Source organism: Hyaena hyaena, unplaced genomic scaffold, assembly GCF_003009895.1.
Source record: "Hyaena hyaena isolate Hyena2069 unplaced genomic scaffold, ASM300989v1 scaffold_112, whole genome shotgun sequence".
NCBI classification, from domain to species: domain Eukaryota; kingdom Metazoa; phylum Chordata; class Mammalia; order Carnivora; family Hyaenidae; genus Hyaena; species Hyaena hyaena.
In genome coordinates, this window is record NW_024080744.1 from 3,234,543 (window position 1) to 3,249,568 (window position 15,026).

General features: G+C 40.7%; 1 protein-coding gene across 1 annotated transcript in view; it reads right to left on the minus strand.

Moving 5' to 3' along the window:
- Positions 1 to 2,258: 2,258 nt before the first annotated feature.
- Positions 2,259 to 15,026, minus strand: part of NCEH1 (neutral cholesterol ester hydrolase 1) — a 54,434-nt gene continuing 41,666 nt past the window's right edge. The window contains exons 4-5 of the mRNA XM_039236494.1: positions 6,472 to 6,643; positions 2,259 to 4,614 (exon numbers count right to left, since the gene is read on the minus strand). Of these exons, the coding sequence (XP_039092425.1) occupies positions 3,997 to 4,614; positions 6,472 to 6,643 (790 nt within the window). The 3' untranslated portion in view covers positions 2,259 to 3,996. The remainder of the gene's footprint in view (positions 4,615 to 6,471; positions 6,644 to 15,026) is intronic.

Genomic DNA, 15,026 nt, shown 5'->3' on the forward strand with positions numbered 1-15,026 from the left:
GTTGTTGAAAAAAATAGTGGGAGATTAAAGGAATGAAAATCACACACACAAAAAAACCAATGTTAAAACACATAAAGTACATCTTTTATGCTCCAAAGGAGAATTGTTGGAACTGTCAGTTGGATCTCTCCAGCAAAACATAGCCATACAACAGATGTTTTGTTGAGAAGACGAAAGAAACTATGGTTGGATAGAAAACAATAATTTAAACACACATATCTGACCACTTAGAAACAATACGTATAATTCACTTTGGAAAAAAAAGTTTTAAACATTCCTATGAGGTTGATATAAACTAAGCATACTAAACTCACGTGTGAAACTATTAGATTTGCTTGTAATGTCAGGGTCAATTTGAAAACTTGCCTCTAGTGATATTGATACATCTCCAGTGATATTGATACATCTGTGGATTGAATTCCAATCCAAATTCATCTGCACTATGATCATCCCTTTCTAATATGTGTATTGAAAGACCCAAAATAGTCCCAGGGCCTGCCTCACTTTTATGAATATTCTAGCCAGACCAAGGCACAATTTCCACAATATGAGCAGCATATACTGTATCCAGACATGAAATGATGGTCATCAAGGAGGCCACCGAACTGCCTCTCAGTGACTGAAAGGCAGCTGGAGGACTCTGGCAGGCAGGATATCTGGGCAGAGCTGTGGCGAGGGATCTGAGATACAGACGCAGAGACGGGAACCAGAAAGAGAGACGAGAAGTGAAAGAGGCACATTCCCAGATGGAGCCATTTTATTTCCAAACTTGAGTCAAAACAGATATAGACTTTCCTTATCTCCACACTGGATTTTCATCTTATAAAATAGATTTGCTACCAAAATCCTTCATAAAATCTGCCTTGCCCTCGGCAGTGGGAAATAAGCAAAAGTCAAAAGTTAAAAGGTCATGCATAAAATATCATAGCCACCAAGAGAATGATACAATAGTCTCAAATTCTTCACAAATCAATGATGAAACATTAAGACTGATTTACACTTCACTATATTTGTAGCACTTCAAGATTTGTTCTTCATATAGTTATATTCATATTTCACAAAACAATATTACAAAAAGACTATCAACTTTTTCATAAAATAGGAAAACAAAACAAAGCCATCACACTATAAAATTAATCTGCAGAGCATAAACTTTTTTACTTAAGAACAAAAGTTAAAAGAAAGTGAACTCACCCCACACTAAAATATCTTCACCAAAAACTCTGTATGCTTCCCAAAGTAGTTCTTAGAGCTAAGATTTTTGGTTGGTTTAGCCTCCCTTGTATGTACTGGGTTTTGCATATCCTGATTCCCAACTGTTATTCCAGGGAGAATTTCAAGAAAGATCTTCAAGCAAGGTCTGAGGTGGGATCCAGTGCAAGTCATTAGGCAAATCATTCACACACATAAAGCTTTATGAAACTCAAGTGTTTTATTAGAAACAGTGGTTGACCCTTTCTCTTTCACTCCCTTTCCATCCAAGACAACCTTTAAAGGTCTAGAATCATTTATTGTCTGTAATTATGACAGCATATGGCTCATAATTCTGGGTGAAAATATGCCTTTTTAAGAAACTCTGTGCGTGCATTAAATGTTCTTTGCTTTCTTAGAGGTAGATAACCTCAAACTAAGGTCCGAACCAACGTTGGTCCCTTCAATCGGTGTGAGAAAACAATAGTATTAAATGAGGAGAGCAGCTGTCAAAGAGGAAGAACTAAATTCCTGTTTTCTCAGGAAAAACAATCTTTAATGATGTCTGTGTTTGTGTATATATGGATAAATGACTTACCAAAAAAAACCCCAAAAACAAAATAAAAAAACAAAATACTGTAGAAGCAGCCAATACATTTGCCAGTCTGACAAAATGGTTGGAATTGACCATTGGAAAAGACCTCGTAGACTAAGTAATTCAAATCTCTGACTTTAAAGGAAAGGGAATGGAGCCTCAGAGATGGTAAATGACTTGTCTCTGTCCATTAGCATGTTAATTTGCATGATTACTTTTATACACATACAGGCACACACACGTACACACACTGTTGCATTTACTTCTGTCTTGTACATAAAATGCTACTGGCTTGTACAATAAATGAAAAATAAGGAGGACCTGGGTGGCTCAGTCGGTTAAGCATCTGACTTCAGCTCAGGTCATGATCTCACGGTTAGTAAGTTCGAGGCCTGTGTTGGGCTTTGTGTTGATAGCTCAGACCCTGGAGCCCACTTTGGATCTGTGTCTCCCTCTCTCTTTGTCCCTCCCCTGCTTGTGCTCTGTCTCTCTCAAAAATAAATGAACATTTTAAAAAATTAAAAAAAAAAAAAAAAGAAAAAGAAGGGTGTACAGTTCCACTTACTTCTTTGCCAGAAGTGGGAAATGCCCATCTTTCAAATGAGTGAAGAGGTTCCCGTTCCTTTCCACTGATAAACTGGCTGTATCATGACCTGGCCTTGGCAGTCCCTGCAAAGAGCAGGTCGGGGCAGTGGTAAAAGTGGTAGGAAGGAGAGGAGAGGCACTCAAACCACAATGGGAATCCCTTGCTATGCTAAAGATGTGCCCACTGGCAGTGAAGGCTTTACATGAAGTCGAGCTTGGGCTATTGTAACTCCTAGACCAGGTACGAAGGAGACAGAAAAAGGGTGAAGGCATCGGGTATGCTTCACCCTAGAGAATATAAGCTAGCGTTCCACCTCAGAGGCAGAAATGAGCAGTGTGTGTCTTTCCTAAGTTCTCCAACTATCAACGTAGATGAATTTACTAGGCGTATGACAGTTGCTAATTTCTTTAATTTGTATATGCATATAGATATCAAAATATTTAAGCCTAATGTATAGTAGTATGAATAGCTACTTTACCTCTTTCCATAAAATTACATGTGGATATAATTCTAAGGTAGTTTTTTAAAAATATTGTTATTTTTAATATTCATTATAGATGTTATTCTGAAAAATCTTAAGTTGAGCTGTATATATTAACATTAAATAACTTAAAAAAATAAACAATACATTATATTTATATATATACCAAAATAGCCCCATTTAAAGCCATGTAAGTGAAAAAGTTGAGTTTTCAAGAATAAACTAGACCCTCTAAAGGTATTTTTCATAATTTCAATATTAAATGTATCTTGTTTTCTGACTATGCCAAATATATACACACTGCTCTTGGTAATTTATGTCAAGTATTCATTATGAAAATAAATAGGTTAGTTCATTTGTGTGTTTCTACTTGTTTCTGTGATGGCAAATTTATCCTAAATCTAAATGAATTTGCTCCCAAAAGATCTCCCCCATGGAGACAGCATAACCAAAAAACTTTACAATGTACAGATATCCATTACATGCAACTTTATATTTTCTAATAGTGGTAGAAAGTAACTTTCAAGTATCATCATAAACTGACTGGACTTACAGATAGCTATCCCATAAAATTAACACTCTAAAGGAACAAAGTCATTTGAGAAGCTTGTCCTTGCTAACCTTTGCCGAAATTCCCATAGGAAACAAAACCATCTATCCGTAAAGAACACAGGGCACTTGGTACCCAACACTGACCTTAAGGTGCAGACAAGTAACACTGCTCTGAATTTAAAGTAAACTCTACATGTTAAAGAAGAGCCCACATATACCATCCACAGCTGGAAGAATTTCTTCTAGAAAGAATTTCTTGTTGAAGACAGAACCCAAAGCTATTTCAGCTCCTAGCCCTGCTTTCTGCAGCCGTGAGTACTGGTGGTAGTTTGGCTAAAACAAACAAACAAACAAACAAACAAAACCCCCCAAAACAAAAACATGAACAGAGAGACTGGCCCACTTGGAGAACCAGATTCAGACATTTTGTACTTACGTTAGCCAAACACATTTTCAAAAATTAAATTAACATAAAGTCTGCAGGGAATGGAGATTCCATAACTCACAAATAACGGGGAAAGTAGTCAACTAAAAAGTGCATCTCTTTCCGAAGCAGGTGCAGGAGGTCAAGATTTTGGAAATTTTCCTCTTTTACAGGTTTTGATCCAGCCACTTGATGTAACTATTCCTAGTCCGGATTCCCACCGAGAAGTTGGTGGGCCAGCTGGTGAAAATCATGCATCCGTGGAAGCCATCCTCAAAGTGATCCAGGGTCACCTCCACACCTGCACTCTCCAGACGCTTTGCATACATGATCCCATCGTCTCTTAGGACATCATGCTCACAGGTCAGAATGTAGGTCTTCGGGAGGTGCCGCAGGACTTCCTGGTCCGCAATGAGCGGGGCCGAGCGAGCATCCAACAGCTGAGGGATCTCCCGCACAATCCTGGCGTTGCCCGTGGTCTGCACCACAGGTTTGTAGTCCTTTGTGATGGACGCAGGCAAGAGGGACGTCCAGTTTAGACGGGCCCTGAGGGCAACTGCCTCTTCCACGTCCATCGAAGTGTGGTTGTTGACGATCATTGCCTGGACAAAGTCATAGTTGCCTTTGAAGTAGTCCACCCAGTACTTCACCATGACATAACGGGGCAGGATTGGGGTGTTTACATTTTGCTGGTAAGAGGGTGTGTTGAAATCTAAAGCTTGAAGAACTGGATATATTAAAGCTTGCACTCTGAGCTTGTTTTTCAGGTTGGCATCTTGAGCAAACTGGTGAAGAGGAAGCAAACACGTTAATGGCTTCTTGTACGGAAACCACAACTTTTAAAGTCTCTGAATGCATTACTTGGAATCAAAGGGGTACAAGTATGAAAGTAACTAAGTAATATAGTTAGTTATAGCATTAAGTAATATAGTTTACAAAATAAAAACATCCCCACCACCCACCACCACTCCCCAAACCCTCATCAAGCTGCTGGATATTTACAAAGAAAGTTAATGATGTTTGCAACCCATAGTTTTGAGTGAATGCTGAAAACACATGTGATCTCTTAGGTCTTTAACCTCCCATGAACACTTTACTTGAATCTGTCCTTGGGCACTAGCATACCTTGCTGGGTACTATGGATGGATAACGTGAAAACCTTTTATAGTTCAGTATTCTGTGCAAGGTGAAAAAAGGCAATGGTTTCCGAGGAAGAAACAAACTAGTCTAACTCTTCCAGAGGAAAGGGTAGGAAAAGCTAAATGAACAGATGATGGGACTCCAAAGTGCTATGGTAGGACCTTAGGATGTCTCCTCTGATGAGCATTTAGTCTTCATGCTGCATAAGTGAGAATTTAAATGGCGCTGGCAACATGCCCTCCATTCTCCGTAATGAGCATGTGCCCCAGAGTTGAGGTTAAATCGGAATGTGAACACATCCTCTGCCTCATCAGATCTCCATTCCCCATGCCTTCACAAAATGTGAATATACTGCCTCATTTTCCAGTCCTAGGGTCTAAAATGATACACATTTTCATGTAACATCTAAAAGGCAGCTAACTAGGTCACTGTGTTTTATAGGCAACTAAACAACCTTCAAGGTCACTTCAGCTGTACAATTTTGTTTCACGGAGTTTAGAACCCCACCCCCCAGGGAAGATGTAACTGCTCTGTAAGAGGAAAAGGAAATGATCAGTTAATAGTACTATTAGCACGTGCCAGGAATTGTATATACATCATTTCATGAAGTCCCAGCAATAGCTCTGCAATCAGATGACATTAACCTCATTTTCCTGAGAGTCAGAGGTATTGAGGGGCGGACCCGAAGCCCATAGCTTCCAAAGCAGCAGGACTGGATTCCGTCCCACTTCTAATTTTAAAGCCCATGATCCTCTCCCCACTGCACCAGGACTTCCTTCTTACCACACATGTATAGCAGACCTGCCAACGCCCAACAGAGATCGAAGCTCTTTATGTACAGCAATTTAAGAATACCAAAAGAAATTTGGAGGCGAGAAGACAGAGGTGCAATTCCAAACTTATTTAATCCACCAGAGGCATAAAATATCTTTGAATTTACACAGTTGCCCTTCTAATTTGGGTGCTATTAGAATTAGATAGTTTTAACCAGAGAATTTAACCAGGTAAACTCAGATTAACTGGTATTATAACATTCAAAGTGGCTGACCCATTTTAATTTTTTTCTTTTATATTAAAAAAAAACATTGGGAAACATTTTTTAGCTTCTCGATTTGACTCAAAGTTCTAAGGAAACAATCTTAGCAACTGGAATTTAAGCAAAAATATTTTTGCGAGTCCAGCATGTGAAAGTAGCTGGGGATACTTGATTGCCATGCATATCGCTGAGGAGCAAGAGAGCCCTGTAAACTGTCAGCCCGTCTTTCAAATTAACTGTAATCAAGGCCTTTCCAAGGACTCAGAGATGACACCTCTTTCAGTGACCCCCTTTTTCCTACTTCAGAAAGATCTGAGAATTCTCCGAGTGCAGTCGTCTGAATAAGCCGACCCCGTACTGAGCAGCCCACCTGCTAAGCCTGTGGCATACATGGGGGAGAATGTGTTTGTTGGTCTGCAAGTTAGCAAGAGTCCTCTTATCACCAGCATGTAGGGCAATCTGTTACCTGTTGGCCCAGAGCAGCAGCCAAATTCCCACCAGCACTGTCGCCAGAAATGCCAATTCTGCCTGGGTCAACCGAATACTTGTGTAAGACTTCCGGCTGCAGAAAATACTTCGTGGCTCGTACAACGTCGTGAATTTGTGCAGGAAAATAAACCTTTGGAACTAGCCTGTATCTGTGAAGACAAGAGTTGTATTCATTTAAGGGCTTCACCAAGTCTTTATAGGCCATTTATAGTTTATGGGGAAGCAGATTCTTTTGACAAAGAAATAAACAGGTAAGGAATCAAAATAAATATAAAAGTGAACCATTCATTTTCTTTTTTTAAAAAGTTTATTTATTTTGAGAGAGAGAGGGTAGGGGGTGGGGAAGCATGAGTGGGGGACGGGCAGAGAGAGAGGGAGAGCAAAAATCCCAAGCAGGCTCTGAGCTGACAGGGCATGCATGAACTGTGAGACTATGACCTGAGCCAAAAATCAAGTTGGATGCTTGACCAACCGAGCCACCAAGTGCCCCTGAGCCACTCATTTTCTTGCAAATCAAATAGTTTAGAAATGTAATGATTTTGGGGCACCTGGGTGGCTCAGTTGGCTAAGCGTCCAACCTCAGCTCAGGTCATGATCTCACAGCTTGTGAGTTCAAGCCCCATATCAGGCTCTGTGCTGACAGCTCAGAGCCTGGAGCCTGCTTCAGATTCTGTGTCTCCCTCTCTCTCTTTCTCTGCCACTCCCCTGCTTGAACTCTATGTCTCTCTCAAAAATAAACAAACATTAAAGAAAAAAGGATTAAAAAGGTAATGATTTTGTATTAGCAATAATCCTTCCTCCTACCCCCTGCCGTTTTTAAAAATTAACAGTCACAAAACAAAACTTCAAAGTTGAAGGTGGATATTGATTATGAAGATATGGGTAGAACCATAACAGATTTCAGAATTTTATTTCTGGAAGTCAGTGTTCAATTCACGACACCTATGGATTAGAAGGTGACTTGGCAACTTTAACCACTTCATTGGTCTCATGTTTAACGACTCCATACGGTATCATTCATGATTTACTTAGAAACACAGTAAAACTGTATTCCGTTGAAGAGGTCATGCCAGTCTGACATTAAACCTAGGCAATGAATTCACTTTCTGAGAGGCTGGAAATGAAAGGCTAGTTGTCAGTCAGCAAAAAGGAGGCCAAGTCGGCCAAGTCCCATTGGGGCCTGAGGCTTCTCCAACCATGCCACTTTGTAATATCAGAGTCTGTATACTTTGTAGGACTAATATTCCCATGAGAGTCCCAAAGAACCTAGTTTTGTCAGATACCCCATGCATGATAACATCTCACAAATCTATAGTTGCTGGTAGTCTAAGCTTGGAGTGCCCTTTCTGCTCAGCCTTGTCCTTCTTTCCTTATTAATTCTCACTCAGCCTTTAAGCCTTACTCACAGGTTTAGACTCCTCCAGGTAGACTTCCTTGACTCTAACTCCCCTTGCCTCTGGGGCTGAACTGGGTACCATTCCCTGATACTTTATGTGCTGGGATATATTACTATTCTTACTGCCTCATCTTAAAATGACGTATGTGTTTCCTCAGCATGCTCCCTGAAATCAGGACTGTTTTATTCATCACTGTGTTCCCAGGATCCATCAATGTGCTAGGCACATAATCATCCATCCACTAAACCCTGTTGAGTTAACATACCTTCCTTTTGCAGACAAAAGAAACTGAGGCACCAAAAAGTTACTCTATTTGTAAAATAAGTCTAACACAGATAAAAACAAGGTGAGATAGAAACTAATGGCTTAAATAAAATCTAATTAATATTAATAATTCAGATCTTGGAGGTACTTGGGTGGCTAAGCATCCTACTCTTGACCTTGGCTCAGGTCATGGTCTCACAGTTCATGGTCTCACAGTTCATGGGTTCACAGTTCAATGGTACTGACAGTATTGTGCCTGCTTGGAATTCTCTCTTTCCCTCTCTCTGCTCCTCCCCTGATCGTTCTCTGTCTCTCTTCAAAAAAAATAAACATTAAAAAAAAAAAAACCCTCAGGTCTTTTCATTTTCACTTTATAATGAACATACCTATTCTTAGAAACTAATTTTCCCCCACCTAAAATCCAGCTAGTTAATTACCTTGACATTCAGTGCAGATACAATCAAATGGACAAACATTTGTGAAATACTTCAAGAAGTAGTGAATATTGATCCCGTTACTCAGGAATTACTGCATTTTAAACATTCTAAATGCAACAAATTCCCTTAGCGGTTTCATTATAACAGATAAAAAAGCAAATTAGAAAAATTATTTTATTTTCCCATCTGTGGTGATCAGTTAATCATCCAAAATGTTTTTTGTCCCATTGAATTTCATTATGTCCTAAAGCGGCTACTATGCCATACTGTATGGTACTACTAACCTACTGATTAATGGGTGAAATGAGTAAAATTATACCATTTTGTCCACTAGATGGCACCATCTTATATGATTCCAGTAACAACCCCCCCACTCCCCCCCCATTTTAGGGCATGATCTCAATTTGAACTTCTGTTTTACCAAGCTGAATTCTTAATTCTTTCACTGAAATAAAAACAAATGACTCAAATTGTGAAAATAAAGGCTATTTCATCTCAGCGAGATTCCATATATCATAATAAACTGTTTTCCTGGTAGCCCAAGAGGCTAGTATACAAAGATGACTTGAATCTTCAGATGTTATTTCCCAAAAGGTCTAGTGACTTTGAATCAATTGGTGGGGGCACCTGGGTGGCTCAGCTGGTTAAGCGTCTGACTCTTGATTTCAGCTCAGGTCACGACCTCACAGTTCTCCAGTTTGCCAACCCCTCCCCTCAGGCCCCATCCAACCCCAACACCCAGCACCCCCCCTCCCAACCACTGGCTGTTTGAGATTCTCCCTCTTTTTCTGCCCCTCCCCTGCTCAAACTCTCTCTCTCTCAAGATAAACTTTTAAAAAGAGAGGAAATTTGTAATTTAAAAAACCCTACTACTGCCACAATCTTTTTTTAATGTTTATTTATTTACTTTTGAGAGACAGAGCATGAGCAGGGTAGAGACAGAGAGAGAGAGAGAGAGAGAGAGAGAGAGAGAGAATACCAAGCAGGCTCTGTGCTGTCAGCAGAGCACAGAGCCTGATGCAGGGCTCAAACTCAGGAACTGTGAGATAATGAGGAGCTGAAATCAAGAGTTGGCCGCTTAACTGACTGAGCCACCCAGGTGCCCCAAGCCACAATCTTTTTTTTTTTTTTTTAATTTATTTTTGAGAGAGAGATAGAGACAGCATGAGCAGGGGAGGGTCAGAGAGAGAGGGAGATACAGAATCCGAAGCAGGCTCCAGGCTCTGAGCTGTCAGCACAGAGCCCGATGCAGGGCTCAAACCCACGAACCGTGAGATCATGACCTGAGCTGAAGTCGGACGCCTAACCGGCCGAGCCACCCAGGTGCCCCCAAGCCACAATCTTATCAGTCAATTAATAACTCGCTCAGATAACAGAGTAAACATACTTAAAAACCAGATTATAATGCAAGAGACCTCCTGGTGCCCTTAAAGGTCTACCTCCTAACCCCTTCTCTTATCCTTGTTCCAGCTGGAAACTTTCTCTTTCTCGTTTTATTCAATAAGAAGGGACAGTATTTTCATAGATTGGAAAATATAGTGAAACTATAGATTTCTGAGATCATCTAGTTTAAGACAAGCCTTCAAAGTAATTTGAATTTGACTTGAGAAGTATAATAAAAGTTCTGTAATATTTTTGTAGACACAGAACACTCAGAGTCAGAGGAAAACGTATGAGTGCTATAGCCAAAGAAAGCAAGTATAAATGTATTTATCTGCAGTTTTTGTTTAAAGATAGGTCCCTGCAAATACAAATCAAAAACCACACTGAGATACCACCTCACGCCAGTCAGAGTGGCTAAAATGAGCAAATCAGAGAACTCTAGATGCCGGCGAGGATGTGGAGAAATGGGCACCCTCCTACACTGTTGGTGGGAATGTAAACTGGTACAGCCCCTCTGGAAAACAGTGTGGAGGTTCCTCAGGAAACTAACAATAGACTCCCCTATGACCCAGCAATAGCACTGCTAGGAATTTACCCAAGGGATACAGAAATGCTGAGGCATAGGAGCACGTGTACCCCAATGTTCATAGCAGCACTCTCCACAACAGCTAAAACATGGAAAGAGCCTAAGTGTCCATCAAGAGACGAATGGATCAAGAAGATGTGGTTTATCTATACCATGGAATACTACATGGCAATGAGGAACAATGAAATCTGGCCATGTGTAGCAACATGGATGGACCCTGAGGGTGTTATGCTGAGCGAAATAAGTCAGGCAGAGAAGGACAAATATCATATGTATGCACGTATAGGAGGATTAGGAGGAACTTGACGGAGGAACAAGGGGGAGATGAAGGGGGGAAATGGTGGGGGAAAGGGAGAGAGGCAAACCATGAGAGACTCTTGAATGCTGACAAAAACTGAGGACTGATGGATGTGGGGGAGAGGGGGATGGGCATGGAGGAGGGCACTCGTGGGGATGAGCACTGGGTATTATGTGGAAACTAATTTGACAATAAACTATTTGTAAAAATAGTAAATAAATAAATAAATAAATAAATAAATAAATAAATAAATAAAAATAAAATATAGGTCCCTGCAAAGCAGCGAGACAGGACTCTGACTTTTTTTACTTTCAGAATTGTAGATATTGAGTTAAAGCACCTGATGAATTCATAGCAGATACTGTCTCAATTTGCACAACTTAATGCAGGGATAGATGACTGTGCAGTGCTGGCTTCTGCCTACCTGTTACTGCACACGCCTCCTGCTAAAGAAGAATAAATTTTGGTTGTAAGCGCAGGAATGAAGCTTAATCAGTTTAACAAATGTATACACTTTACAACAACTATCTTATTTCTGCTAGGTGAGGCACCCCAAGTACCCTACACATGTGTTTCACTCAAATTGCAAGGCAAACCGCTGGGTTTAAGAATGAGAACCTGGGGTGCCTGGGTGGCTCAGTCGGTTAAGGGTCCAGCTTTGGCTCAGGTCATGATCTCGCAGTTCGTGGGTTCAAGCCTTGCATCGAGCTCTGTGCGGACAGATAGCTCAGAGCCTGGAGCCTCTCTTCGGATCCTTTGTCTCCCTCTCTCTCTGACCCTCCCCTGCTTGGCTTGTCTCTCTCTCTCTCAGAAATAAATAAAAAAACATTTAAAAAAATTTAAGAATGAGAACCTGAGTGGGGTGCTTGGGTGGCTCAGTCTGTTAAGTGTCAGACTTCAGCTCATGTCATTTATCATGCGGTTCATGAGTTCAAGCCCTGCACTGGGCTCTGTGCTGAGAGCTTAGAGCCTGGAGCCTGCCTCAGATTCTGTGTCTCCCTGTCTCCTGCCCCTCCCCTGCTCATGCCCCGTCTCTCTCTATATATATAAATAAATAAACATTAAAAAAAATGAGAACATGAGGCTCTAAGAGGATGTTTAACTTGTCTACAACAGTTGGTAAGTGGCAAAGCTATGTGGTGAATTCACCACTGACTTTAAAACCCACGTGTAACCCTGCCTTCAAAAAATATCCTTATTCTTCAAAACCCACAGCCTTTCAAATGTGTCTGTGTGTTCTCTCATGACCTCATCAAAGCAGTAAATTCTCAGAACTATCCCAGAACACCTCTTAGGATTTCAATGGTTTTGCAAAAATATTCTCCAGCAAACCACCTAGCACAGAGCCCGGCACATGGTACATCTTTAATAACATACTTTTCTTTCTTCCAAACAAAACTTCAAAGATTTATGTTATACCTTTTACATGTCAAATATATAGCACCAACTGTGGTGAGAAAAGTAATAAGCCATATGGCTTTTAAAAGAATATAAAAAAATTTGTTCTTAACCCACTTACTCTGGGGACACATTGTCGAGGCCTCCCCATCCTGTATTCTACGCATAGCTCATAGTTTCTCAACTCGGCATGCACCCTAGGATAATCTTGGGAGCTTTACAAAAACACGGAGGCTTGAGCCCCTCTATGAAACATTCCAAAGTATTTGGTCTGGAGTGGAGCTTCACATGTCTATATTTGAAGGAAAATTCCCCCAGTAACTCTAATGCACAGCCAAGCTTGAGAAATATCACTGAGTCCAGCCATACTGTCACTGTTCTCTGAACACATCTGCCTGTTCCCATCCCCAGTGCTTGGGTTTCTCTATCCTCTCTGCCCTCTCCCCAGCAACTCATCAAATGTTCTGATCTTGTAAATTCCATCTCAAATGCCACTTCTTTCATGAAACCCTCTTAGAGCCCAGCCAAAAGTCACTCTCCTTCTTGGGAGCTCTCAGTCTCTCTGACAATAGGCCATAGCACAGACACCTCTATTTCCTCTAGAAGTAGATGGAAAGTCATAATTATGTACTAAAGACTCTGATGTACATGTACCTAAAATAGGCAGTATTATTCCTCTGGCCTATTACTTTATTACCTACTTTATTCACGGTGATCAGGGAGATGGAGCAATGCTCAGAAAGACTAACAAGGTCTTTCTTAAGTCAAAAGCAGATATGAATACAAGCCCAGAGTGGAGGGAGTCGCCCCAAGCCCACTGAAGTTGAAGTCCTGAATGACACTAGCATTCTAAGAACACTGTGATACTTGTTCTCTCTCAAAATACCCTAATCTGGCAACAGTGTGTACAATCTTGGGCTGCAGGCCAAGGACCCTGAATTCTCTTCATGTAGTGCCAGTTAGGTGAAAGATACAAGAGATATACCAGAATGAAATTATACTCCTTTAGATTGAGCAGGATTGAGATAAAATCTTTTGGGGTTTTTTTTGTTTTTTTGTTTTTGTTTGTTTCCCCACATCCCCTTTCACCATCTCTGGAGAAGTGTTCAATAGATTCACCTTGAGAACATAAAAATGTTAATTATGCTTCTCAGTCTTAAAGAATCCTTATCTTCAGTAGGGGTTATCTGAAACAAATCAATTATTACATCCCTACTATGTTCTCTGACGGAGACAACTCTGAAGGAAAAATCTCTTTATTCCTATAGTAGGCAGATGGTTTTTTCCTATTAAAGTAACATAAAATAAAATAAAATAAACATATAATAAAATTACACAAAAGTAGAAGCATAAAAGCTGAGGTTAAGGAAAATTATTCCTTTCTGTTTCTACTCTCAAAATCTGCCCCTCCGATAGTGTCACTACCAGCCAATCAGCAAGGGAGACCTGAGATCAGTGAAGGCTTGGACGATTGGACAAGAATGACTTTCAAAAGAACTGAATCGCGGATGCTTTGCCAAAACCCTAGGAGTGACTGAGCCTAGGACTGTGATCCACTGTGATCCCGAGCTCTGTCTCTCAAAAATAAACATCAAAAAAGGTTTTTAAACGAAGCGATTCTCTGATGCACTGTTCACAATTTAAGACTTACTGAGGCTTATCTATGTACACACAGCAGGGATCTCCCCAGGCTCTGGGTGTTTATCTAAATTGCCTCCTCCCATTCAGATGCAAACCTACCTATAACCACAAGGGTAACTAAGGAGCCAGAGCACTCCCAGGTGGCTATCTATGGAAACCCAAGTGGGCTGGGGGCCTCTTCCTCTTGGCCTCCTTTCTTTGGATGATCTCAGAAGCTAAACATAGCTTCCTAGAGCTCAGGTGTGGGTGGAACCCAGCTTCACAGCCTCTCTGTGGTTTGCAGTCGGAGGTGCCCTGCAGCTGCAGCCCAGGCTTTTTTGTAAAAGCTCCCACTACCCCCTGCTCCCCAGAAATTCTCAAAGACCTAAACCACAAAGGAGAAACCAGTGGATTTTTTTCAGGTTACTAGAAAACAGAGCCAAGAAGACATTAGTTGAATATGTCTAAGAAGGAGAGATTCATTAGCTAAAGATCAGGAAGACAAGAAAACAACCTCCTTCTCAAAAGAAGCACATTATCTTTCCCTAGTATTAAATTATTTGTGATGCTGGTTTTTACATTTGCTACAGTTGGCCTGGACTTAGTGAAAAGGAAGTTTGCAGCAAATCTTTCCTTCCTTAAAGAAGAACCCTCAGGACTTTGGTCTGCCCACCTTCCAGAGCTGCCCAGATAGGAGTGATGCATAACGATTTCTCAACTCAGGGCTCACAGGAAGAGCAGGTAAAGGAACAGAGAGAAAGTCACAGCTAGGTCACCATCCCTCTGTGTTTTTCCTAGTATCTTATTTGTACAACTATTTACTGAGATGTGTGTTGGTTGTACTGAGCCTCCTAAAAGCACTCTGATTTTGCCAGCTTGTACTCATCTAATTTTATGGATTAAAAACAAAAAAAGCATAAAAATCCCCTTCCTTATAACTTTGTTAGCAGCAAACTAAGATAAGTACTCCAGCTTCTTTTCTGTCTTCATTAACGATATTCTTCACAGCTCTGTAAGGTTTTAAGTTGCTCTGTGCCCAATGCCACCTGACATTTGGGGGAATGTGACTACGCCTCCATCACATAAAATAGAGAGTCTGAGTGTAGTAAAGATTTAATTAAAAGCAAAACACAACTTAAAAACAGTTTT